At 41.4% G+C, this 25,368-nt stretch overlaps 1 protein-coding gene across 3 annotated transcripts in view; it reads right to left on the minus strand.

Moving 5' to 3' along the window:
• LOC113488357 (lethal(3)malignant brain tumor-like protein 3) overlaps positions 1–11,388 on the minus strand; it is a 36,538-nt gene extending 25,150 nt beyond the window's left edge. The window contains exons 1-9 of one of the 3 annotated variants that reach the window (XM_026863454.1): positions 11,240–11,328; positions 7,972–8,074; positions 7,250–7,355; positions 5,752–5,809; positions 4,618–4,706; positions 3,248–3,352; positions 2,497–2,632; positions 1,905–1,996; positions 771–922 (exon numbers count right to left, since the gene is read on the minus strand). In XM_026863454.1, coding sequence (XP_026719255.1) covers positions 771–922; positions 1,905–1,996; positions 2,497–2,632; positions 3,248–3,352; positions 4,618–4,706; positions 5,752–5,809; positions 7,250–7,355; positions 7,972–8,030 — 797 coding nt within the window. In that variant the 5' untranslated portion in view covers positions 8,031–8,074; positions 11,240–11,328. Of the gene's footprint in view, positions 1–770; positions 923–1,904; positions 1,997–2,496; positions 2,633–3,247; positions 3,353–4,617; positions 4,707–5,751; positions 5,810–7,249; positions 7,356–7,971; positions 8,075–11,239 lie in introns of those variants that run through there. The other 2 variants (XM_026863455.1, XM_026863456.1) reach the window with 2 other exon arrangements.
• Between the last annotated feature and the right edge of the window lie 13,980 nt (positions 11,389–25,368).

A 25,368-nucleotide genomic window follows, 5' to 3' on the forward strand; every position in this document is an offset into this window, starting at 1 on the left:
AAAAAAAACAAAGGGAGTTGGGGAAGAGAACACAGAATGCTGATCAAATCAGTGCTATTTTGATAAGCATGTGCCTCATGTTGCTTTCACAGACAAATTCAAAGAAAGTTGCTCCATTCATGTAGGTTGGAAAACACGGACCAAAGCGGGAAAACGTTTCCCTGACTAATATTCCATGTGGCCCCAGCATGAGGGCACAGGATCAAGATTCTCAGATGCAGAACAACTGCAATGCAGGTCAGGACTTAAAAGCCTAAATGTTGGCAATCATTTTTATTTTCAAAGGGCCTTAGCCAAAGTCTCCTGAAGCAAATGGAAAAGATTTTTACTGACTTCAGTACTGCCTGCTTCCAAATGCAAGTTTGCAGAGAGACATGCCAACACCCACTACTAGTCCTGGAGGAGAGGATGTTACTAATTCCAGAGGTGTCACTAGCAGAGCTTACTCCTCCTTCAGCTCTGCCAGAGGAGCGGGTAACATGAGCATTCCCTGACCTGGCCCAAGTCAGCCAGCTGCATTACCTCAAACACTTCTTACCTCCAATGTTTCACAGGCTCACGCCACTGGTTTTGCACTGAGCCAAGCAGGGGAAGTTACTGGGAAACTGGCACTTTCTAAAAACCCAAAGTAATTATTCAGATGCTTGAAAACTGATTTAAGATCCCAACTTTAGTGACTACATCTAAAATATTAGATATTATCTTTAGTGGAAGAGTGAAATAAACCACAGACTACTTGCAGATATACATTAGAAATGGAATCACTTTACCAGTAGTCATAACTTTCATCCCAGTTATCAAAATGAATTAGCAGGCGGTTATCCACCATGTCTGTGATAGTTGCAACACACATCAGTGTCGGATTCTTCTTATCCACTGCCTCTAGCTTCATTCCCAGACGAAAACCAGAAGGTGTCATGGGCTGAGGAAAAGGACATCAGGAAAGGGAAATCAGCCACGTTCTAGGTCAGGCCATTTAAATTAACTTTACAAACTCATTTGTTGCAGGTTGTAACCCCCAAAACCCAAGGACCAAAACACACTATTAGTTATTAGCATGAGGTCTACAGACAAGATTTCTATGAGGTCTGGCAATGATTGTTACTATTTCTAAAAAAAAGCTGATATAGCTTGAATAACAGGATCTCCAGGTACACAACACTACAGATTCAAAGGCCAAGATGCACACACCCTGCAGCGATGACTATTGGCTGAGGACAAGCCTGTGAACATTGCAGGTCCTGTCTTATTAAGTGGAAAAGTTAGAGAGTCTTCAAGGCAAATAGGTGACTCGGAGGCAGAGCAGAGCTCCACATTGGGGCCCCGATCCTACTGAGGTCAACACTCTGTCCATCTACAGCATCAAATCCACCAGAGCATGGACCTTGTGTCATGTGAGTGACACAAAATGGGAGTGAATGTTACACAGGAACTGAGGCTAACAACCAGAGAAAGCAACAGTGCATGAAGGATGAAAAATGCTCAAGATTCACAGCCTCATAATGAATCCCATGGCACACATGAGTATGCTGCTGGAAACCAGAAATTATTTTGGAAATGATTAAATTAGAGGAAAGTGACACAAATATCTCGACTGTAGGGACACAGCAAAACAGACCGTTGTAATATATTTAATAAATGGTAGAGTAAATCTTTTCTTCCAGTATTAAGGAGGAAAGGAAATACAAATTCTCTCTCTGGAAAGCCAGTGACTGGGGGGAAGGAAGAAAAATTGTACCAGTCTCCCATCTTAAAAATAAATCACAGCAGGAAATAGCTTGCATCTGAATGTACCATGGTTGTACTTCTGACATGAGCATATTAAAACCACGTAAATATTCTGGTCAAAACTCACTTAGCATCAGACCTATTTGGAACATCTTGTATTCAATATCACCACTTACAGTGCTGAGGGTCTTAAAAAGGCTTTTTGGAGCTGCTTGAGCTTTGCAATTCTTCAAATAGAAAGTCCAATTAAATTCTTCCTCCTTGAAACCTAGAAAGAGAGATAAAAAGATTGTTTTACACAGCCCTGTTACACTCAGATTGGTTTTTCAGAAATGGAAATTACCTGGGAAGAATATGAACTTTGCATGATAACTGCCCTTCTACAATCTTCAGGGGTTATGCATTTCAGCTAAAACATCTCTCTCTTTTTCAGTATAATGTCCAATCATTAATCTCAACCTTCAAATGTTTCTAGGAAATTGAATGCAGGAAAGAAGCAAGTTCTGAACCCCAAAGAGACTCCCTGCTTTATACACTCATTCAATAAAGAGTTTCTAATTTGACTAACAACGCCAATCCTTAGGAATATCAAAAGGAAGATGTTTTGTTCTTTTGTGATTCATTATCTTAGTTACGCCTCTTCCCTTTAAGCCACTCGGATTGAGTTCCACAATGAAATCACACTAAAAATGAAACATGCAGAGCCAGGACAACTAGTTCTTAGTAGAATTTATAGTTTCTTGTACACCGTTCTATTTTTTTCCATACCTTTAGGAGGGAGCAGCTTATGACTTGTTTTTTCACACCAGCCAACAGGATGGATGTCTGAGGAATCAGCATTAACCCAGAAGTCATAGCAGTCTGGATAACCATCAAAGTGTAATCTCATTCTGTACCCTTGTACCTATAAGCAGAGGAGCTCTGATTATCATAAAGGGTCATAAAGAAGTTAAAGAAAGACAATAATCCAACACTCTTTCTCTATTTCAGTGTATAGATGAAAGTGAATATAAGATCTCATTTATTTCTCAAAAGTCTAGTATTATTTTTCGTCACTTATGTCTCCCAGTTTCCATGCTCCTCTTTCCTCACTTCAAACAGTTGAAAATAAAATTGGTCACCGTAACTTCCCTGACCTCCTATTCCATACTCACGTGCATATTCCTGTGTGGCAATATCTGCAGTATAAATACAGACCGAGAACATTTATGTCTGTAGCAGATCAATACAGATTCCACAGAAGTGAAGAAGCATAAATGCGTTTCAACTTGCTTATACAGACTAAGACTTAAGGCATCATTGCACTGTTCTTTTTAATATTTATCCATTGGATACGATTAGTAGGTTTACTTTGTGAGGTACAGATCCTTAACCACATAACACTATTCCTTCAGTGTCACCTCGAACTCCTCCTAGCCATTAATTAATTAAAGTACTACTATTGTGTTTTGATTTTTTATTGAAAAAAATTCTCAACGTACATAGGACTTTCGGAATCAAAGACAGGAAAAGCAACTACCTCAGACACTGTGAGAACACAAAATCGAGCAGGGTGATCAGGATCCAGACCTTCCAATTTCATTCCAACTTTAAATCCATTTCGGCCTTGTGGGAATGACTGATACTGTAAGGAGGGGAAGAAGGAGACATTTGTTTTTAATTCCTAAAGACAAAATCCTCTGCAGAGCAGTCATCAGATATAACTAAAGCTTCAAACTTTCAACTCAGAGAAGAAAATTCTATCACTAAATGACTGCTACTTTAACAGACAGGCACAGGTACAGAGATCAATAACGGCATGATCACCCTATTTCAGATTTACTTGTTATTCTAATTAATCTCTCAAAAACACTGAACCAAGGAGCCTGCTGCAATTAGCCACAAAACAAATCTTTCAGCAGATGCAGAAATGAGCTCTATTCAAACACAAAAGAATCCCCTTCACAGCCCAGTGTAGGAGGGCTGGCAGAAACAAAGAGCCAGGAAAACTAAAATTATTGTGGCTGTCAGTATAAGGTCAGCAGTCCAGACTTTCCCAAAAGGTAACCTCTCATCTTCAAATGGAAAAAGAGACAAGGCATGTTTGATCTGGAGCCCATTCACACAGGTATTCCAGAAAACGTTTGTGGTTTTCATTTCTTTGCAGTCTTAATCCAAATTAAACATCTAAAGTATAGTAAAGTCTTAAAAGAAATTTGAACTGGACTTGCAAATGGCTTATTGCATCCACTGCAGTTACTTGACCTTCCTTCTCATCTCACTCTGTAAGGTGCCAACAGCCCCTGGCTTTGAAGAGCTCACTGGGAGCTGAACTTTTAATGTGGGCTGGTGCACTGGAGTGCAGAAGCAGCTGCCCCACGGCTAAACTCATCCTCTCCCACCTTCAGTGCACCAGACCATGAATGAACACAACTTCCAGCCTCCCTTCTAACAGTCACTTCTCACTGAAACAGTCTACAACATTCCCAGAGCTCAACGACTTGCAGTTTTCTAAAGAGGAAGGCTGTTGTACAACCAGAGATGAAGCACAGAACATATTAAAGACATTAAGCTGTCCCTCTCCGATGCTACTTGGAGATTGCCTAACAGTCTGTTTATCCAGAGCTACCCAAAGCAGATCAAAACACTCATTGTTTATTTGTGAGTGAGATTCAACCAGCATTTTTTACACCCTGGTTTAGGATGAGACTCACAGGACAGACACTTGTTTCCACAGTGCTTCAGGGCTGGAAACAAACATGTGGGGGTTTTACTGCCTGCTTGCACCAAAACAACCCATAAATGTAACTGCTGGCTTGAGGGTAGTCTCCAATCCTACCTCCACTGAGTTAGTAATTCTGTAATATTGCCTGAGAAAAACATAGGAAGAGAGTTGAAAAAACCGCCAACCTCTCTGAACAGTTTTAAGGGAGCAGCTGGCATCCGTTCCTCTTCTAAGTAGGAAAACCAGTTCCATATCTTCTTCTTTCTAGGAACAACTAAGCAATCAAAAATAAAGAGAAAAATGAGCATTTCTCTCAAATGCCTCCCTCTCTGCCCTCTGTTCTCTCTCTCCTCCCACATACACACCAATGCTGCTTTGCTGTTGTACCCCAAAGGAGGCAGTGTTACCCAACTTTTGAGGAAAGGTATAAATTCCAGCAATAGGAAAAACGTGCTCATTTCTCATTAAAAAAAAAATTATTATATCATAGGTCAAATGAATTGTGGCACCTGGATTGCTGGCAAGCTGCCCATGGAAAGCTGCCACTGTAAAGTTTGGACAAGATATAATAATTTAAAATTGTGGAAAATAATTCCTTCTCCTGATATTTCACAGAGGAATAAGGGGTTAGATATAAACAAAAAGACAGCACAAAAAAGGCATATAATTGCAGCTGAAATAAACCTAAGCCAAAGGAAAAACAAGTGAATTTTTGTTCAGTTCACAAGATTTTTTTTTTATATATGTACACAAATGTATTTATAACCTGCTAATACCACAGTGCATCTACTAGAGAGGCAGCTGCCAGTACACAGATGATGAAAACAACTTGGATTCATTCTAGTAGGACCACAGTCATACACACAGAAAATTATGTCTTAAAATGCATATTAAAAATCTCCCCCCAGCTTACATATGCTAACTCCTTTAAGGTATATAATAAATTTAACTCGCAGTCTATAATCAATCACATGTTGTTTACAACTTATTTTCTATTTAGCACTTGTAGTTTGTGGCTATGAAGCTCTCCAAAGTCAATGGAAAAAAGATTCTTACTGTCTTCAGTGAGCTTTGGATCTGGCTGTCTCCTTCCAGATCCTCTACACTGTGCCCATCATGCAGGAAAATCTTGTATATTCTTGCTAATACGTTTCAGAAGACTGACTGTGGTAAGAGGGTTATGTACCTAATAAGCTATTCTGAATGTGAAATGAGCTCTACTGTCCTTTCCTCTTCTGCTTACTATTACTCATTATATAATAGCTAGTAAAAAAAAAATCTATAAACATTAAAGAAAAAAGACTATGAGCTTAGCTCACCTTGTTTTATTGGCTTACTGTTTCTGCGGCTTTTCATATTATTTGATTTATTCTTCTCCTAGACACAGATATGTTAAAAAAAAGTTTAGTGATATTGTTTTTTCCTCTCTCTTTGATCATCTTACAATGCAGGTACAATAAGGATGTAACATGTAACTAACAGGACTATTAGCTAGCATTATTTCCTTTTGAATAACCCTGCAAGAACATTAGTAGGGTATGTTACATATATAACTTTGATCCTGCAGTATCCCAAAGTGCTTTACAAATTATTTAATATATGCTACTAAAGTTCATTTAAATATAGCTACCAAGGGCCCAAAATCTCCATTACAATACACAGGATTTGCTTTCTGCAACGCAGGATGTACTGCTCACGTAAGCAGCCTTACTGTAAGGCTCCATTTTCCTTTTCCTTTCAGAGGTTCTTATGTCCATCTATGCCAGTGAATGGATACAGGAAAAAAGTCATTTCTGAAGCCCTGAAGGAAGCTGAAGCTTCAAGTAACTACTGTCATAGATGAACACCCCAGAAAACGTGGTCTCCCTGTGTCACAATCTGAGCCAGCTTGCCGTTCACATTTCTTCTGTGTGGTTTTCAAACTCATGTTTAATTCACCCAGGGTTGTCATTTCTCAAAGCAAACCAAAAAGGGCAAAATCTGAAATGCAAAGCTGCCTGCCAAACTTGCCCCAGAAGAGACAGGGGGGCAGTTTCAAACAACAAGGAGGAGAAGGAGGAAGAGACAGAATGCAAGTACGTCTGAAAACATACGTACTTTAAAACATCTTATACACCTCACAGAGAGAAGCTGAGCCACAAGAGGAGTTAAACTGTTCGTGACATCAGAATTTTCAGCTTGCATTACCAACCAACACCTACCCAGCGTCTCTGCATTACAAAACATGTGCAATGCGTGAATATAAATAAAATGGTTCAGGCCTGAGACGCTGTGCACATGGTAGCAGAGTGCAGGCTTGCAAAAGGAGGGCCCCTAAAGGGAGGAAGATGCTTAATGAAAGTTAAGAAAAGATCAGGTCAGGACTGAGGTACTTCTATTCATCCACCATTAACACAGATTTCCAGCAGTGTACTGAGTGTACATGCAAGTACCTAATAAAAAGCAATCTGCGGTTTGACACTAATCTTCAATATCACATAATAGCACTTGACTGTAGTTAGATAAAGTATTTTTGCAGGCATGTGTTTTTATTACTGTGAAATAGACTTGGTGCACAGGGCTGTAACTACACCTATAAAGTTACAGTCTGAAATCTTGACTTTGGCTTCGACATGAGCTATTCACCCTTATGACTTCTCAGACTTCAGAACAGATATTCTCAGTACTGATGTAAATCAGGATAAGACCCAGACCATTCCCATGGGTACAGAACAACCTCCCTCAGCTCAGTTTGCATTGCACAGTGAAATCTTAGACACAGAATTGTCCCTGCTTTTTACAGTTCTCTGGAAAGAAAATAGATGCAGCCCCATTTACCTCATCGTCATCTGCATTTTCCTCGTCATCCTCAGACTCCAGAAGCAGTCTTCTCTTCCTTCTGAGACGTTTCACACGTTTGTCAGCCTCATTCACCTGACAGCCACTGCTGGTATTAAAATTTTTACTATTTCCCCTGTTTCTGCAATTGTCTGTAAAGTCTCTAGTATCATTAAACATCCAAAATTGAAAAGAAAATCAAATTAAAAGTGCAACAATAATCCTGCAGTATTCCCAGTGTCTCTGTACCTCTTCAGAAGAATGAAGACGCCTGGGCTGAGAACCTAGAACTGAACTGTGTCTGCAGGACTTGCCAGATATATATCTTTTAAAAGCACTCCAAAGTACCAGCACAACTGTCACCACCAGAGCAGCTTGAGAGGGTTTTTAATTCTGCCTTTTTACAACATAACAGGAAGTTTCATGACATCATCCTTATCTGTGGGAGAGGGAACTGAGGCACCAAGCACACAACCAGCATTTCTGCAGGCTGCAAAGATAAATGAGGACAGAGCTCTAGCAAGGAGCTTTCCTGCGTGGGGCACGGGAGCCTCAAGAGTAACAGGAAGGTCACCAGCAGAGATGCGCAGGGGGCTCTGCCTCAGCCATGCCACAGTAACACTTGCTCTGAGGTTTTCATTCTACTCACAGCAATACTTTAACACAGTGTTCTCTTTAAATGTTTTTAAAGACAGAACAGGAAAAATCTGGGGTTTCTTTACCTGTCCCTGTGCTCTGAGCCTGTTTGGGTACCAAACTTCCCATTCTCAAAGCTGTCCATTGGCTCACAGGTTTGGAAACTGGGGCAGGGCGCGTCTTCAGGCACTGCAGAAGCAAAGAAAAAGACAACTATTAAATTAAAATGTTAAAACACCTTTCATGCAATTAGTTCTGTCAAAGTCCTTTACAAATTTTCATTAAGTGACCCTCAGTATCCCATTGTGATGGAAGAAGTTATTATCTGTGTGCTGGCACACAGAGAGTGTACCACCTCATTAAAGAAAAGCCCCTTTTATCTGTACTATTTTAATTTCGGAGAAACCCTGTCCCCTGTAAAAGTGATAAAGGAGGATATAATCTGAAGGCTATAACCAGGACACAGTTACAAATCTTTTAATATTTCTTTATTTCTAGTAAACCTTTAACTTGAAAGAGAAATGTCAAACAAGTCCATCTTGTTTGGATACTTTTAATACAGTTGGTGAAGTTTAAAACCTCTGTCTTTATATATACTTTGTACATATGAAAATCCTTCATAGGCAGCCTCTAAAAATAGCATATTATTGATGGGAGAACAGAAACAATTATTTCTGTTCTAGCAAGGGATATGTATCAATCTTTCATCTGAATGAAAGCATGAAAATGTAAGGAATAACTCCAATATATAATTTATGCTTACTGTCTCCTATGATTTCAATTCTTCTTTATGCAGACTAATTTATGCTTAATATTTTAACAAAACACAACTACAGTGATACCCATTATCAGGCATCTGCACTACCCTGGTGCATACTTTGCTCAAGTAACCTGATGTGCAAGCTGTGCACGGGGGCTCCCGTACATCCTTCCTATTCTCCATTTAGTGGCACCATTTGTGTGCACTGGTTTGATCAATCCATTTTTGAATGCATCATTAAACACTTAAAAAGAAAAAAAGAAAAAACACACCACACAATCCAGAACGCTGATATATGAGTCACTTTGCTTTTTGTTTAAAGCCATTTTCATAGTCTCCTTACCAGTACTTGTACTCATTCTGCTAAGACGACTGACATTTTTCATTTATATTTGATTGCTCCCTGTAGTCCAATGTGGATGTCAGATGGTCCTGGCTGGAGCTGGGCAGGCAGACTGCCTACGCACAGAGTGCACGCATGCCTGCTTGTATCACAACTTAAAGCCTCTCCCTGTGCCATTGGGGACCAATGATTCCAGGCAGGAAAAAGACAAAACAGGGAAAACTTGCAAGAACCACAAGAGCTTGAAGAGCTCTGCTCAATTAGAAGTCACGCTGATCTATGGAATACGCTTGGACTAAAAGGGTATGAAAAATTCCTAGTGCTGAGGTGTCCATATAAGAGCTGGTTCTTTGCCTGATGGATTGACATCTCCTCAGCTTGAGCAGATGAGGAGAATGACCCACGATCAGCAGGAGCGTAAGCAAATGCCTGTAAGTGTTAAGTGAATCTGTAGAGCTTACAATGAAATCCAAGATGAGAAAAGCCAGCAGGGAAGACAGGTACAAAGCCTTCCTACGCAAAACCAGAAATAGTTCCATCGAAATCCTGGGGAAAGCCAACTGGCAGACACTTGTCCAGACAGGTAACAAGACAAGATCATTCTCTCCTCTAAAGAGAAATTCCCTCCACAGGGATGTACGACTTCAGCAATGTAGCTCTGCCTTGACTAGGGATCCAGCATTGCTAACACAGACCTTATACAAAGAGTTAACATCTTTTTTGATTACTGCACCAAAATTTACTGGTGATGTTGAAGACAAAGAGACACTGAACAGGTTCCAGCTGCTGTCCTGTGGTGCCTGTGTGTCCCGAGCTAATTCTCAAGACTCCTGCCACCAACTTAGAAGAAGGTTCTGGTACAAGGCGTCAGGCAAACCTATCAAGGGCTCCCTACACCACAACCACATGCTGTCACGTTTAACCAAGAGCATGGCCTTATGCTGGATGGCTAATGGTACTCGTGGGATGAGAGCTCTTAATCGGCACTCACTCCCTAGCACTGGCCTCCATTAGTACTCGCTGGAAGACAGGCACACCTGCAAGTGAGCTCTACTGAAACAGTGAGTAATTTAATCACAGGAAACTAGCGATTTACCAATGTGAGGCTGGCCAGCTTAACTGAGTGGTCTGGAATGAAAGAGCTCAGAGGTTATCATATAAATATTCTGTTTTGAGCTACTGGTTTCTGGATAAACAGAGTAAGAACAGGTCTGCAAAGAATGGAGATATTTCTTGTCCATTATGTTGATGTGCACGTCCAGTAACATGCTTGTATTAACCTCTTAAAACTCAGTTTTTCCCCATTTTCAATCACAGTAGCCTTGGAAACCTCAAAACTTATGGCTAATATTGCATGAGCCAGGTTAGAGGAGATTCTCAAGGATGTTCTTGCAAAAATAACTAACACTACTGGGGGGGATACATCCTGAGCCAGGAATCCCAGGTTAGCACAGCACTGTGCCATCCGTTCACACTCCACACTGTGTAATGTGTGCAACCAGCGAAAGGAATAATGCTGGAAAACTCCTGTCACCCCTGGGAGCAGTCAGCTAAGGGACAGCTGTATGAGTAAATCAAACAGTGCCAGGTCCTGCAACTCAACCGCATGTGTCTTCAGCACAGCCCCGGGCACTTCTGACCTAGGACACCTAGCACCATCCTAAGCCATCGCCAAGCATGGTTTGAGTTAGCACGGAGCTGAGGCGCTGCCCAGTGGGCAGAACCACCCTGTTTCAAAGGCTGAGAGTATTTAATAAGGTATTTATGACCAGACCATTCTGGTCTCAAAGCCCCAAAACAGGCAGTTTGGTTTAATACAGACGCAGGCTTAATTGTTGTCATGTCAAGAGAATCACCGGTTTTAAGGATGATTGATGCCATTGCTGAGCCACTACCCTGGGAAGAAGGGGCTCCAACTTCCCTGAATCACCACTTAAACTGATCCCTGGATGTAAGTTAAAACTCAGCGTGAGAGGGATGTTTGACTGCATCGACAAATCTAGCCCAGATTGTTTATATAACCACACTTACCTTCCATACAGGCGAGCACAATGCGTGTGCCAGGTACTGTTATGACTATGCGGTAATTACGCTCACTCTAAATACTCCTAAAATATTCGAAATAAGGCAGTGACTCACTCCACACGCTGCACCAGGGAGTACCACGCTACTGAAACACACATTTCAGTTAGACCTGCTTCTAGAAGCTTTTTCAGAAACTGTATATTCTCTTCCACAGCAAAAAGCTCACCTTCCAAGCTGGTGCTAGAGGCAGCAGAAGCGTTTTCAGCAGCAGGAGTAGAGCTGGTTGGGGTGGCATTTACTGCTGAGGCTGAAGGATCTTTTGTGGCTTCTGTTTTGCTGATATTAATGACTTCTAGCCGTCCAAACTCATTTAAACAGATCTGCAAGTAAGAGAAGAAAGCAAGCAAATAAGCAGTAGTAAAAGGACTAGGAAGGGAAACAGGAAGGAATAGGATTCCCTGAGGAGCAACTAGGTATCGGACAAAAAGAAACAGCTGAATGTACATTAAAAAGCATTAAAAAGAAGTAACAATAAAAGAGAGAAACACCTAACACGACTCTTCCTCAAAATGCCACCAACAGACCCCCAAAAACCCCAGCGATGCATTTTGTTGTCAGTGAAGGAAAACAATGTTAATTCTACCTGCTTTGGATGTGCTCCCCTTATAAGCCCTTAACCTCTGATGAAGACATCTGAATAAATACCCTCAGAAAAGCAGCTCAACCCAAAACTCTGCTCTGACTGTTCAAATTCACCAAAAAAAGGACAATTACATTTATTACAATTATGACATACAGCAACTTCCCTAAAATCTCAATGTAAGCAGGAATCACCCAGCTGTTGACAGGAAGATCACATTCCAGCAGAGAACTTGTCCATTACAGCCCCCAGCTGGGGCTGGCTGGCCTTTAAAGACCTCAGAGCACAGCGGCAGCAGGGTCTGCACAAATGAAGCAACATCTGGATCTGTAAGAGGCCAAGTGGTTCTCAACTCTTCTCCAATGACACTTGACAGTCTGGTGGGAAATGAACTTCCCAGAGGAGCAGAGGAATGTGGGGACAGGCAGAGGCAATACTGTTGAAGAACAGCAGACATAGAAATAAGTAACCTGTCTTCAATTGATAAGCTCCTCCTTGCACAGTATCACCTGTCAGCGAAAGCCACAGGGGGGCCCTGACCCAGAAACAGTCTAAAGCCCAAACCAACCGTTTCTGAACAACTTAGAAATACACCTAACGGAAGCCACCCACAGGCAGTGCAGGTAGGAAGGTGACATGTACCAGCATGGCCAGGAGTCACAGTGTCCCCACTCTGAGTCCCAGTTCCCGCAGGTTTTGACCCTTACGAAACCCACCCTCAGCTGCTGGGGTAGGTGACCCTCCCATGGAGGCTCTGCTAGCACACTCATCCTCTGCTCCCTACCAACCCTGCACACACACCGACTGTCCTACTACATGCCAAGAGTAAATTCAGATGCAGAGTAAGAAAACCCTTCTAAACACACATCAAAGCGCTTGCACCATGGGGTAGCTATGGAAAGGGAGTGATACATGGCAGACTTCAGAGACTCTCATCCTTTAAGTTTAAAAAAGTTCTTAGGCTATGAAGCAACATTTCATTGGTCCCAATAAAATTATTAGTGTGTGTCGAACAGTGCCAATGTGCATTTTTTATTAGTTCCGATCTGCAAAGGCAACTGAGCACCAAAAAAAAAAAAAAGTCACCTTTCTGATGAACAAATAGTTCTAAAGATTCACTCCTTGATCTTCTTTACTGTCTGCAATACAGAGCTACTGAATTCCAGAATGAAAGAGGCAAGTCAAAGGTGGGTGGATTTGCAAGTTCTGCTCCAAAGCTTTTATTCATAGCACTTTATTAGTCTGAGATCTTTTCTTAGCCATCCACTCTTCACTCTAAGCCTGCTAAACCCAGTTTAAAAGCATTTGCTTCACTCTGCAGCAGGGCTCCTCGCTGCATTGAGAAGCACTGTTCTTCCTCTGCTCCTGCATGCTTCCTGAGCTCAGGATCCCAGCTCCAGCACCCTATCAAAGCCTTAGCCCAAATGTTCTTCCCCCTCTTCCCTCTTTTTAATCTGAAGCCTGTATTTCTTAAAGCTTCAGAGGTGCTGGACTTGCTTCTAAAAAGCTCATTTCTTCCTCTGAAGCCCTGAAGAGACAGAGCATCACTTTTATTTCAGCACAAAGAGAAACAATTAATTTCAAGGAAGTGGTAATTCTAAGTGGAGTAACCTTCCTGCAGGAGACCATCCAGTTTAGAGAAGAAACCTATCACTTTCCTCGAACTCCAGAAGAGCAGCAGCACGACAGTGCAGATCGCAGGGGTTCCTTGCCATGGCTGATAAGGACAGCTCAGCATCGTGAGCAGAAGGTCAGTGGAAGGAGCGTCTCCAGAGCTCTATGTGCCATTAAGCAGCAGAGCTCGCATGAAGCAGAGCTCGCAGCTGGAGATGGGGAAGGGTGCCAATGTCATTTTGTATTAGCAGATTAGTCTCTGGGGTAGTGGCACTCCTGCATACAAATTAACAGTTCTGATTCAGCCCAAACCAGTGAAGACAGCAGACTGTTCTTTCCTCCTGTAGTAATTTGACGGTGTACCTGCAGCCACATGAACTGGTGAAGATCAGCCCACACCCCAGAAAACGTAAGTCTGCATTAGAAAAACAATAAGCATCTTTATTAGCAGTCTCTGATCTGATGCTGAGGGATGTCTGATCCCTGGAGGAAACCTCCAGTTTAATCCTGAGACTCTTCAAGGCAATATCCCTCATTCCCGTGTTCTGAAAATGCATAACTGTGTTACTATCAGGACTGCACCTTCCTTTACACTAAGGAGTTCAATGTAGCATGTTTGCTAATATGAAATCCACACAAACCCTCCAGAAATAATCTGTCCTTCCTGAGAATTTTTTGAAGGGGATTAAAGAAAAATATATTTAATGGTGCATGCAAGAACTGGAATATAGCAGGAAGAGGGGGAAAAAAGATTAAACGGCAAAATAAAAATAAAAAAAAAAAAAAAGTGTTTGGCATTTCTGCAGGAAAAAAAGAAGTGTTTGGCATCTTAAGAATGAAGTGGCTTCCTGTGCAGCTAGTGATCATGTTCCAGCTAACATTTTTACCAGACTCACTAACCGTGATCCTCAGTGCTCTGATTCTTGATCATCTAATATGAAACAATACAATATTATCTAGTGTCTTTCAGTCCAATAGATACTGTGGTGCTTTGTTGATTCTCTACCATTACAATGAATCAATAAAAGCAAAGCTGTTTCTGCAAAGGAATGTTAACTGCTGTTGAAGAGAAAACCTGCGGCAATAGACTGTTAAGCTCTTTTAAGAAGCAGAGGTATAATGACTTTGATTAAATACAGGGCAAAAGTTAGGCCACTGCAAAATAATCATCCAAAGGACCTCCTAGAAAGTCAGTGGCCTCAATTCCATGTCAGTTTTGGGGGAGTGTAAGCCACTGATCTCGAATACTCCAAGCATGCAAGTTCACCCACATTCTCTCAACACCTGATGGCAGAAGACTTTTCCTCATAGCCTAAGTGAGGTCTAGCAGACCGTGTAGAAGACTTCTGCACACAGGAAGGAGAAGGAGAGGAAGGTGAAGTCTGTCAACACTTGAGAAGGTGGGGGTCCTAATCCTGAATGCCTGATGTGATACCAACAACCTGATTTTTCAGAGCTCTCAAGTCCCTTCAACACCAATTTATTTCACTTGAAAATGAGCCTACCTCCCCCTGAGATTCAGAACTTGCAGCCTTTAGGACAATTTTATGTATTCATTTTCAGCCACCAGAAGTGCAACTGAACTGAACTAACAGTTGAAGGCAATCTGGGAGACAGTCAACACACACTCACCCTCCTCCCTCATCAAACACAGAACACCATGTTTGTGACCATCAGGTATTGGTTCTGATTTACACGAGAGCTGTATTTGTCTCCATCATGAATACAGAAGATAGAGACAGCTGTCAAAAGTTGCAAAAAACAACCACTGATGTGAAAAGAATCTAAAGACTCAACCCCACAAATTGAGAAAATTTGTCTTTCAGAGAAAATGTCTCTCTCATGCTGTGCTGAAATTAACGGGATTTCTTGCCTAAGTATGTTGTATGGACATTACTGAGAATTAGGAAGATCAGGCCCATAACTTTTATTAGCAGAAAACAATTACTTAAAATACTTCCTGCCTTTAGAAATCAATTGAGCAAGAAATTAGAAGGGGAGAGAGAATATCACCAGGCTTTCAGAAACATTACTGAAATTTCACCACTTCCTTGGTAATGCCAACCCAGTTGTTTAAAACAGAACATTTTATCTGCGCAACTTTTATTTCCAAACTACTGAAGTACTCTGTGCTGCCAAAGGCATGGTAGCCACTCATGTATCATGTTCCTTGGTTTCTTACTTTTATGTTGATACCAGGCAGGGTACCAATGCTGTCTTCCCAGTCTACGGCATTCAGTAGATCACTGTCTACTGTCGAGATGCTGATGATTCTCTTCGAGGTGTTCTGCTCCATCTTTCTGCTTAGTCTTTAGGGTCTTTATTTAATTTTAAGAAAGAAAATTAGGGTGTGAAAACAAAAAAAAGAGGCACAAGAGTAAACAGGCCCAACACATTTTGTGAAGGGTTTTCAGAGCAGTATTAGTTTCAAAAGATGGGGGAAAATGTCAAACTTGCGTTTTGAGGAGAAAAAGATAAACCAGTAAGTTTTAACACTTACTTGATTTGTACAGCGTTTTTACCAATTACAAGATCCTGGGGTCTCTGGATTAAGCAGGAGCTTTGGTCCAGATATTAGGAGTACCAGGATTTAAAATTACAGACACACAAAAACACAGGTGCGTGCACAAACTCATCTAGTACATACACGTGACAAGTCTGTACAGCTTGGGGGGGGAGCAGCAGCATCTATGGGCTGTTGCCAGGACCCTCTACACTGCTGTAATGTCAAGGCTCTACACTAGAAACACTATAAAGCTCTTAAAATGCTTAAGCTCCACGTATTGCTTTCGCATCCCAGCAAATAAACTAATGGGCTCCATTAGAAGACTTGACTAAAAGCCATACTGCTATATGGGCTCCCCATATCCAATTACTCAACTATTTTTGCGGTAGACATTAACCAAACACTGACCATAAATTAACTGTACATTCCTGCCCTTTAAACATAACCTGAATATTTTCAATCTATGAACATAACCGCTTGCTTAAAAAAAAGAAGGAAAAAAAGATTCACAACCTTCCCTTGAACTGTCAGGTCTACTAATTTTTGCAGCGTGAGCAAAACCACTGATGTTAAGTTTGAAAAAGCACAGACCAACTGACAGGTTTAACTGCCCACGGTGGGGGTCTTCGCTCTGATATTTGAATGCTTGAGTTGAGCAAGGTCACTCTGAGCTCTTAACTCAGAGACAGAGCATGCATCACCCAAGGACCATGTGCTTGATCTGCCTCTGGCAGATTGTTTCTCTCCTTGAGCACTGGAAAGTGCCTTAAGATACAGGACTGCAGCAGGTTTTTAACTGCTGAGTGCTTAAATTAGGGCAGGCAAACTCCACTCCTGCTCTGAAGCCTTTGCTAGGCCTTCTACCTACAGGTTGAAAGTGTAAGTTTAATTCAGCCAAAGGCCAAACCACAGATCTGACATAGGATAATATATGATGCATGAGCTTTCCTGCAGCTCTAACTCAAGCCTCACAGCAATTTATGATTATCTTAACTGGGTCAAAAACGGGACAGGCATTTGTAAACTGCAATACCAAATATCTTTGGGTGCCACAATCTGATCCCCGTAGGAGGAGTTCCTCTTTTTTCCCCCCAAATATAAAATTCCAGCTACTTACAATCATGCATAATTGTGAAGATTAGAGGCATTAGACTAGTCAGAACGAGTCAGGAGGGTGAAAATGGGAGCCAAGTGGAGCAGCAGCCAAGCTGCAGAAGCAAGTTGAGCTTCCAACGGTTTTAACTGAACTGCAGGTGCAGAGGATCCACAGCTGATGCCCTTGGATATGTATGCAGAAAAGACCTGCATCAGCCCCATGTGCCACGGCTGTATGGAGATTTGTGAACTGCACTAAATAAACCTATGTAGGTGGTTCTGAACAACTGTAGCCAAAGGCTCGCCATACATTAATATTTGATGTAGCCTTATACATCTATAAACACCTGTTTGTAGCCAATGTTTTGATGCCAGTTTCAGCAAGGGCAAACCCACAGCTTTTTAGATGTTATTCTTTGCATTCAGGCTTTAAAAATAAAGAAGGTCAAACAGCAAGACTATTTACAGAGCTCCCTCTGGGAGAAAGGGTTGGAAGATACTTGGACAGAAGTAACTAAGTTGTAGAATTTATTTAAAATTGGGCCAGGAAAACTGTCAAAATCATAGTGTAGAAAATAATGTTGTACTAATCAGAGAAGACCTGATACAATAATGGGCCTTTTTCATTTCTCAACTTTATAAATCCAGTAAAACTCCTAGAAAAATATAATAAAGAAATTATTTTTCTTATCATGCTCCCTATCAGTAAAATCTACAGTAAAATCAAGATAGCTCAATAAAAGGAAGCAAACTGTGCAATTAAAAAGGCAGCAGAAACTAACTTGAAACATTTTGAAGAGCCATAGTTGGGCACGAATGTTCCTCATTTGTCCCTATTTGTGGTTGCTTTTCATCTTTAACATTTTCAGTCTCAGAAACATTAACACAAAAGAAGATATAGCAAAACTAAGATGAGTCATTCAGTCCCAAGTCGAAGATTCAGATTTATGAAATGATAAATGACTACCATGCTGGCAGAGATAATGGTTCCTAATTAATATGCTACCACCCAGACCTCTGTGCTTTATCTTTAGATGGGGGATCCAGAGGCAGAGGAGGTCAGAAATACTCCAGTTTTGATCTCGTTTCTGCCACTGAACCACAGCCTTGGGAAACTGCTTCATCATTGCTGTAGAAAAGCAGCTTTGGCTTTTTGCATCCATCTTGCCTTAGTTCAGAGAAGAAAAAAAAAAAAAAGTGCACTTTCATACAAACAAATAAAAGTGTGAAGGCTAAATGGGTGGATAGGGGTTCACTGTACTTCTCTATACGCCATCAGACCTCATGCAAAGAGAAACATTTCAAGAGAAATCCCATTTCAGACGCTGCCAGGTTTATTTCCAATGACATGAGGATTTCAGCATCTTTATATGAGGGTAAATGTGAGAAACACAATGGTGCAATAAACCCCAAAACTGTAAATCAAGTAACAACACTGAAGTTTGCAGCCCTTCTGGCTAAGCCTCCATGTACCAGGAGGCAAAATTCCATTTGAGAAGCAGCTGGCATCAAGAAAACCATCTGATACTGTGCTGTTCTGGGAATAACCGACTTACAAATCACCTTTCTTCCCCGAAACTGAATGGGAAACCCAGCAAAGCCGGTCATTTCATTCAGTGTAATATATATGCACTCAAAGCAAGCTGGCATTTGGAGCTCTGCGCATCCCCAGCTTCTTGCAAGATTTGGCAGCGGTGTCTAACACCCAGCGCATTAGATCTGCCAGTCACTCTCATGACGTTAGTGGAGAATTGAACTGCAATTTAAACAGAAACCGCAAAAAATATTTCATGATTTCTTGAAGAGCACAACTAATCTGGTCTCAGGAACTTCTTTGAACACTTACCAGTTCAGACACAACAATCATTTGCCTGTCCTTTGCTATGATGATTACAGATGATACTTTACTTACCCATCAAAACCTATTACTCACTTTGGGCAAGTAATATTTTGCACAGCTGAACTAATACCATTACCTAAAAAAAAAACCAACCAAACCAGCCTCACCTCCAGAAACAACACTGAAGTTGTCAGTCAGGGACTGAAAGGAACTGTCAGAGCCTGCAATGGAACCGCACCAGTGCCTCAAGAGAAAGTGTTAGTAGCCACTGGCAAGTAATTAACAGTGTGAAGAAGACTTAAGTGATTTCACTATCTGTGTCAGTGAAGAAAAAAAAAAGATAAAATTCAGAATTGAGAAATCCCAGCCTCTAGCCATTGTACCTCTTACTAATTTTTGTTTCTCAGGAAAAGAGAGGAAAATTTTAACCAAAAAACAAGGAAAATATTGTTCTGAAAGATTAGAAGGGGAAAAACAGTCTAGGAAAGGCAAGGGATGCAGCACGGGTTGGAACAGAGGAGAAGCAAACGCTTTTTGCCACAGCTCTGCCACAGGACCACTAAGAGAAACTATTTTGGTTTTGGGGAGTTTGCCATGTTCATTTGTAGAATACAACCTCTTCCAAGGTTACCCTAAGTACATACTCATGTACAGATTATGCTTAGGTGGTATTGTGCTGGGAGACAAATAAACAGGCAGCATGGCAATGTGACTTAAATCAATCTATAAGATCAGAGAGCAATATTCTGAGTTTACTCTAAACCCTAGTATCTCTAAATCCTAGTATTAAGCCCAAACTAGCATCGTAGTTTGTAAGCTGCTATCTCTTGGTTTCTTGACACAGTTGTGTCAAAAATACACACAGGCGCATATATTTATTTCAGCTGTCAAAAGAAAAGCACCCACACAGGCTGTGGCTGCTCGCTACAGGAACACACTTTCTGCAAAGCGCCCGGTTTACACACAAACCTGTTCTGCGCCAGCCAGTTTTCCCCATGGAGCACACCGAGCGTGCGGCAAGGCAGAGAGCGGCGCTGCCTCACTTCTAATCCAACTATCCCCACCTGCAATCGTACTCGCTTTGCTGCCTTTCTCTTACAAGGCTTCTGGAGACAGCAAGGAAGCAGCCTTCCTTTCTGTTGAAGGAGTTGAACAAGGCAGACAGTGCTACGTTGGAGAGCATTTCGACCTCTTCCAAACAGAAGAAGAAGGACACAAAAGAAGGTACAAAACCTACTTCCAAGTGCACTGTGTTAAAGCCTTCTGTTTACTGAAAGTGAGGAACAGAAGCACATCTTACCTTCAACTTTATAGGTTCTGTTGTCTGAGTTTGGGGCTCAGCTGCCTCTTTGCAGTTCTCCATCTCCTCCTGCTTGAGAACAGTGGCTCTGGGGAAGCCAACGGCCACTGCCAAAGCCGGGCTCAAACCTCACACGCAGTGGGCTCAAACCTCACACGCAGTGGGCTCAAACCTCACACGCAGTGGGCTCAAACCGAAGGTCCTGAGATGTCTTCTCCAGTCCTGAGACCACTACACTGCTAAACCCACTGGTACTGTTGCCACTGGTAACCATGGCAACACCTGTACACACCAGTGACTCACCAGCTGCCACCTGGCGCATTCCCGAAGCAACGGAACCGACCCAAAGCACCTTTAGAAAGGTGCTGGAGCTTTGGCCATTTCTAAATCTGATCCAATTTCTACCACAACAGATGCAAGAAAGAAATACCTTCCATCACTCATAATCAGAACTATTTTCACTCAAAACTTAATGACCTGTAAGGAAGCCATAAGATTTTGTGATTCACACTAAAGTCAATTTTGTGCCAACATAAAAATTGCAATGCTGGGAGAAAAAAAGTTATTTTTCTAATGGAAAACTGAAAGTTCAGGCACACCACTGATATGCTTAACTAAGGCACAAAGAATTAATTTTGCAATAAAACATGTTCTTGAAGTGGAAGTAGTTAATGAAAACAATCAAGAGGAGCACGCCATTACCCATAATGTTTTGTTATCCTCCAACATTTCTGACATCTGTAATGGCTTCTTGTTGGGTGTAGGCTCCCAGACAGACGTTTTAAAGGGATGTCAAATCTCTGCAATAGTTATTTTATTTGCTTCTGTTCTGAAGCCACTTTATTACATTGTACGTTTCTGAATACTCATAATTTTCTGGGAAATAATTAAGGTGGGTTATCTAAACTCCAAATGACTGGTGTTAAGGGGACTAGTCTTAAACTCCATAACTATCAGAATCTACTCCACAAGTTTCTCATGTGTCATACTGATATCAACAGCAATTGTTCCACATTGAATAATGCATGTCAAGTATTTCAGAAGAAAAACAGCGTACAGAATTGATGAAGCAAGCTTAAAAAATACAAGTAAGTGTAGGCTTGTCTTTCAGATCCATTTGATGCTGAAGTCAAGAGGCAGAACCAGCCAGAGTGCCCATATTCTGTGTACATAATTGTGCAACAAAAATTGCAAAACAGATTTTTCTTCTGGTATTTGTTTTCTAAATAGCTTGGTAGAGCATGCAGTCAAATTGTAATTTGCAGATTTAGCATTACTACAGAATGAAGTAATTAAAGTAAAATCTGGCACAGATGGCCATATAAAAACATCCAAACTTCTTTCAATTAAGCATCACATGCCTTCTTTGTATTAAATACAATGAGAAATTGCAAAAATACTGCTGTCCCTGTTGCAGAAAAGGTTAGGTCAAAAATGAATCTTCTTAAAAAAATCATCAGAGTCTGACAAGTTAAGTATTTAGTCAAGGAACTAATTAAACAAAAACCTAGAGGAGTACTTTTCCAGATAATATGGAAAAAAAGCACAGCTTGCACACATACACAAGCCATTTTCCATCCCTCCTTTCCCATCAGAAGTTTCACTGAGTACAGATGGACTGGTATCACAGTCATGAAAGGTGAAAGGGGGAAGAAAATATGCAAATTTGTGAGCAATATTGCTGTTATTGATCCAACAATGCGCTTAAGTATACGCTTAGTCCTATCTGATTTCCTAAAGGATTTTGCGTGTGCTTCAGTGCTTCACTGGGACCATCTATGCAAGTGCCCAGAACCCCACACTTTCTTTACTTTAACTACATCACCCAACCTTTCACCTTGAAAAGTTATAACCCAAGTTTCCAGCTTTTTTTTTTTCAAAAAAAAGAGAAAAGAAAAAAACCCTCAGCCACAGTTCACACAGAAGCACCAATATTTTTCAAATGTGATATGATTTATAAAACAATGACACACAGTGATACCTTGGGCTCTGATATCCCTATATCAGCTTTAGTACAGTAAAAGTTACAAACCAGAATTGAGATGCTATTTTTCTCCAACAACCCAGTACAGGCGAGGGCAGCTGCAGATCCCCTCCAGGCACTTCAGAGGCAATTCCTTCTCAATATCCCTCCTGTAGCCCAAGCTGACCCGCTGGAAGTACAGAAAATCTGCAGCTGGTTTCAACACAAGTGAATGACAACAAAAAGGACTGCTGAGCAGGTAGGGGCCCTGCACTGTTTGAAATAAATAATTTTTTTAAAGTATACCTTTATGGGACTAACCTTTTTCCTATGTATTTAAAAAAAAAAAACCTTCAGTGATCCAGTCCTGTGCTATCTCATTTGAAAAGCTTCTCTATGTCAAACACACGTATTCCGCCCCTGCAGTGGATGTAGCTCCAGCACCAACAGGGGAAGCAGAGTCCAGGCTCCCATGCACAGGAGCAGACAGGATGGAGCTCAGGCTCCTGATCCTGTGCCACGCTGCCACCCCTCTCTAGCCATAAAGACTCCCTCCAGACACAGAGGGAAGAAAGCATCTCCTTACAGCCACGGCAAGGGCAATGAAGGCTGAAACTTCTGTAGGTCATCCTGTAAATTCACTGCAACTGCAACTGTTTTTTCCCTGCTCCAGCATTCTCACCACCCACATTCCAGCCTCTCTGGACACCATAAAGTAGCACTGTGGAGACAAAATACAAGTAAGTGGACAAAAAAAACCAAACAACAACCCAACTATGTGTAAAGAAGGGTCACACAAAGAGGTGGAGCAGCAGGAATGCAAGAAGAGCTGCCACGGAACTATTTGAAAAGCCATTCTGATGCAGGTTGGAAGACACAGCACAGTCCTGCGAGCCTTCCAGAACTCCTGTCTCCACTAACCCCACCACAAAGAGACAGACGAGCCACAGGACTTCTAACAGCAGCGACTATTTCTGTGCTTGGGACCATCTGATGAACCAACAGGACCTCAACCCTGCTCCCAGACAAACAGCAACACACAAGGAAGCTTTGATCTACCTCACACCGGCCACGAATGAACTCTGCTGCTTGCGCTAAGGTTACTTGCTTAAATCATGTATTTTGTTTGGTTTAAAAGCTACAGCATAAATAGGGTTACCAAAACAAATCCTGTGTGGTTCATAAACACAGCTTCTACCTCGGCTTAGATATACCATGCTTTTATCCCATCATTTAGCTGGATTCAATCAGAAATTAAAAAAACCCAACACAACAGGACATGAGCCAAAGATGCTAAACCTAGTAATAAAACATTCATTCCTTGGAGGTAAAGTATTTTGCCAATAAGTTGAACTATCCTCTGGAAAGTAATCTGCCAAATTTAGCAAAGCACATCTGCAGACATACCTCACCTGTGGAGCACAGTTAGTGCTACTAATTAGGAAGGACGGGGTTTGGTCGGATCTCTGTTTGCTTCGACTGCTAAGTGATTCCACGTGTCAGAGCTTTCAGCTGCCAGCCTTCATTAACAAGTAAACATTTGGTCATCTTTCCCCCCAGACTCTGATCTAATTTTTCAACCCACTGTGCTACCTTCTCCCCTCTCCTCTATCTCAGGACAAGACGCTGCTGGAGGGCTCGAGAAAAGGCTGAAAGAGATTAAAAACTATAAACTACAGGAGAGAGGGAATGGTGTTTGTCTGGGGAAGAAGAACTGACATTGCAACTCTGGAACCACCTTGATATTCCACAGAAAGACTGTAAAGATCCAGAGTAACTGCTGCTGTGGTTCAGTCTGGTTTTGACACAGTTTAACTATGCTTTCCCGATATTCAAATTGTGCAATTCTGAAAATGGGACTCAAGTCTCCAAAACCCTTTTCTGCACAGAGGTGAGGCATGGACTGGCACTGGAATGCTGAACAGATGACACTCCGCACCTTCATCCATGTCTGTCACCACCCCTGGAGGATCTGATCTCATTACCCATCTCCCAGCCCACTGCACTCCTCACCTCTGGAAAAATACCAGCGTTCATATGGAAAAGGACAGGGGGGCTGTACTGAGGCTTTACCCTCAGATTCATACCCACACTGCCAATGGAATATATCATCATACCTAGAAGTGTTTAGATAAAAAGCTTCACATGAAGATAGAAGGGACAGCCAGACCTTCTCTTGCAGATAGAACACAACTTCAAGCTGACCATTATAAAGTAAAATTGCAGATGCTGTTTTAAAGAAATTCTAGATGCTTTATTAATCAGTGGAAAGACCCATGTTCCTGCTACTGCCTTAAAATTTCAGTGAATAAAGAATTGGTGGTAAAAAGTGCAGACAAACAGCATGGCTGAAGCAAAGAAAACACACCCTTGGGCCATGAGAACTCAGTTGGTCAGGAATCGTCTGCAGAGCACATCTGTTTGTGACCACTCACCCTACAGCAACTTACTTATTATGGCAATAAAAACCACAAAGGCAAGATAAATTAACTCTGTCCAGAAAAAAATGGAACTGGCTCTGCACAATCTGCCCAGGAGTTGTACCCGGTTGTACTCGGCAGCTCAAAATCGGGCTCCATTTCCACCTCCGTACTCACGATGAATTACAATTTATTTCACACACATTCAGCCTTAATGGGATTATTTGCAATGTAAGGTGCAATCAATTTTAGGCCAAAACTAGAGCTCACAGGCCAAAAATGTCCTCTGTTTTAATTGCATCTGTAATTACTTTATACAACTACAATCCAGCAAATTACCCTGGGGACTCTTACTAATTATTATTACATACCTTACGCTGCCAAGTAGAAATACTCACTGAGGAAAAGACTGTCCCCACCCTCAAAAATATATAAACTAAATAGACAGGACGAGAGGGGAAGTAAAACACTGATGATAACGAGACCATATCAGACTGTTAATTGCTGCATGGTAAGAAGAGTTTGCAGCATCAAGTACCCATTTTCTGTCCTTTTACTTCTGTTTTATTATACAAGACATGAACCAGAGAGGTCTTATGCAATTTGGCAGAAAAGATCAGAGTTCTTTATCCCTTAATCCCAATTACAGACCAATACGCGTATGTTTTTGTTTCTTTTTTAAACTCATCTGGGTGATATTTGAATAGAGTAAATGTTTTCGTATTAAAAACCTAATCCATTTCCTTGCGGCACCAAGCATCAATACAACTATCCTAATCCCTTTCTTCTGAACACCAAACATCATGAGGATTGTCCCAAACCAATCTTTACCAGGAGCACTGATCAAGTACTTCTGAAGTATTATATTCATCCCTCTACTTATCTGGCACTGCCCTTCCCTCCGCTCATAAAATGTTGATATCATTAGTTCTAGTCTTTGATGTCAGAAAGTTTGATTCCCCCCCCCCCCCCCCCCC

Source organism: Athene cunicularia, assembly GCF_003259725.1.
Source record: "Athene cunicularia isolate RWA chromosome 23 unlocalized genomic scaffold, athCun1 chr23_part2, whole genome shotgun sequence".
In the NCBI taxonomy this organism is placed as follows: Eukaryota; Metazoa; Chordata; class Aves; order Strigiformes; family Strigidae; genus Athene; species Athene cunicularia.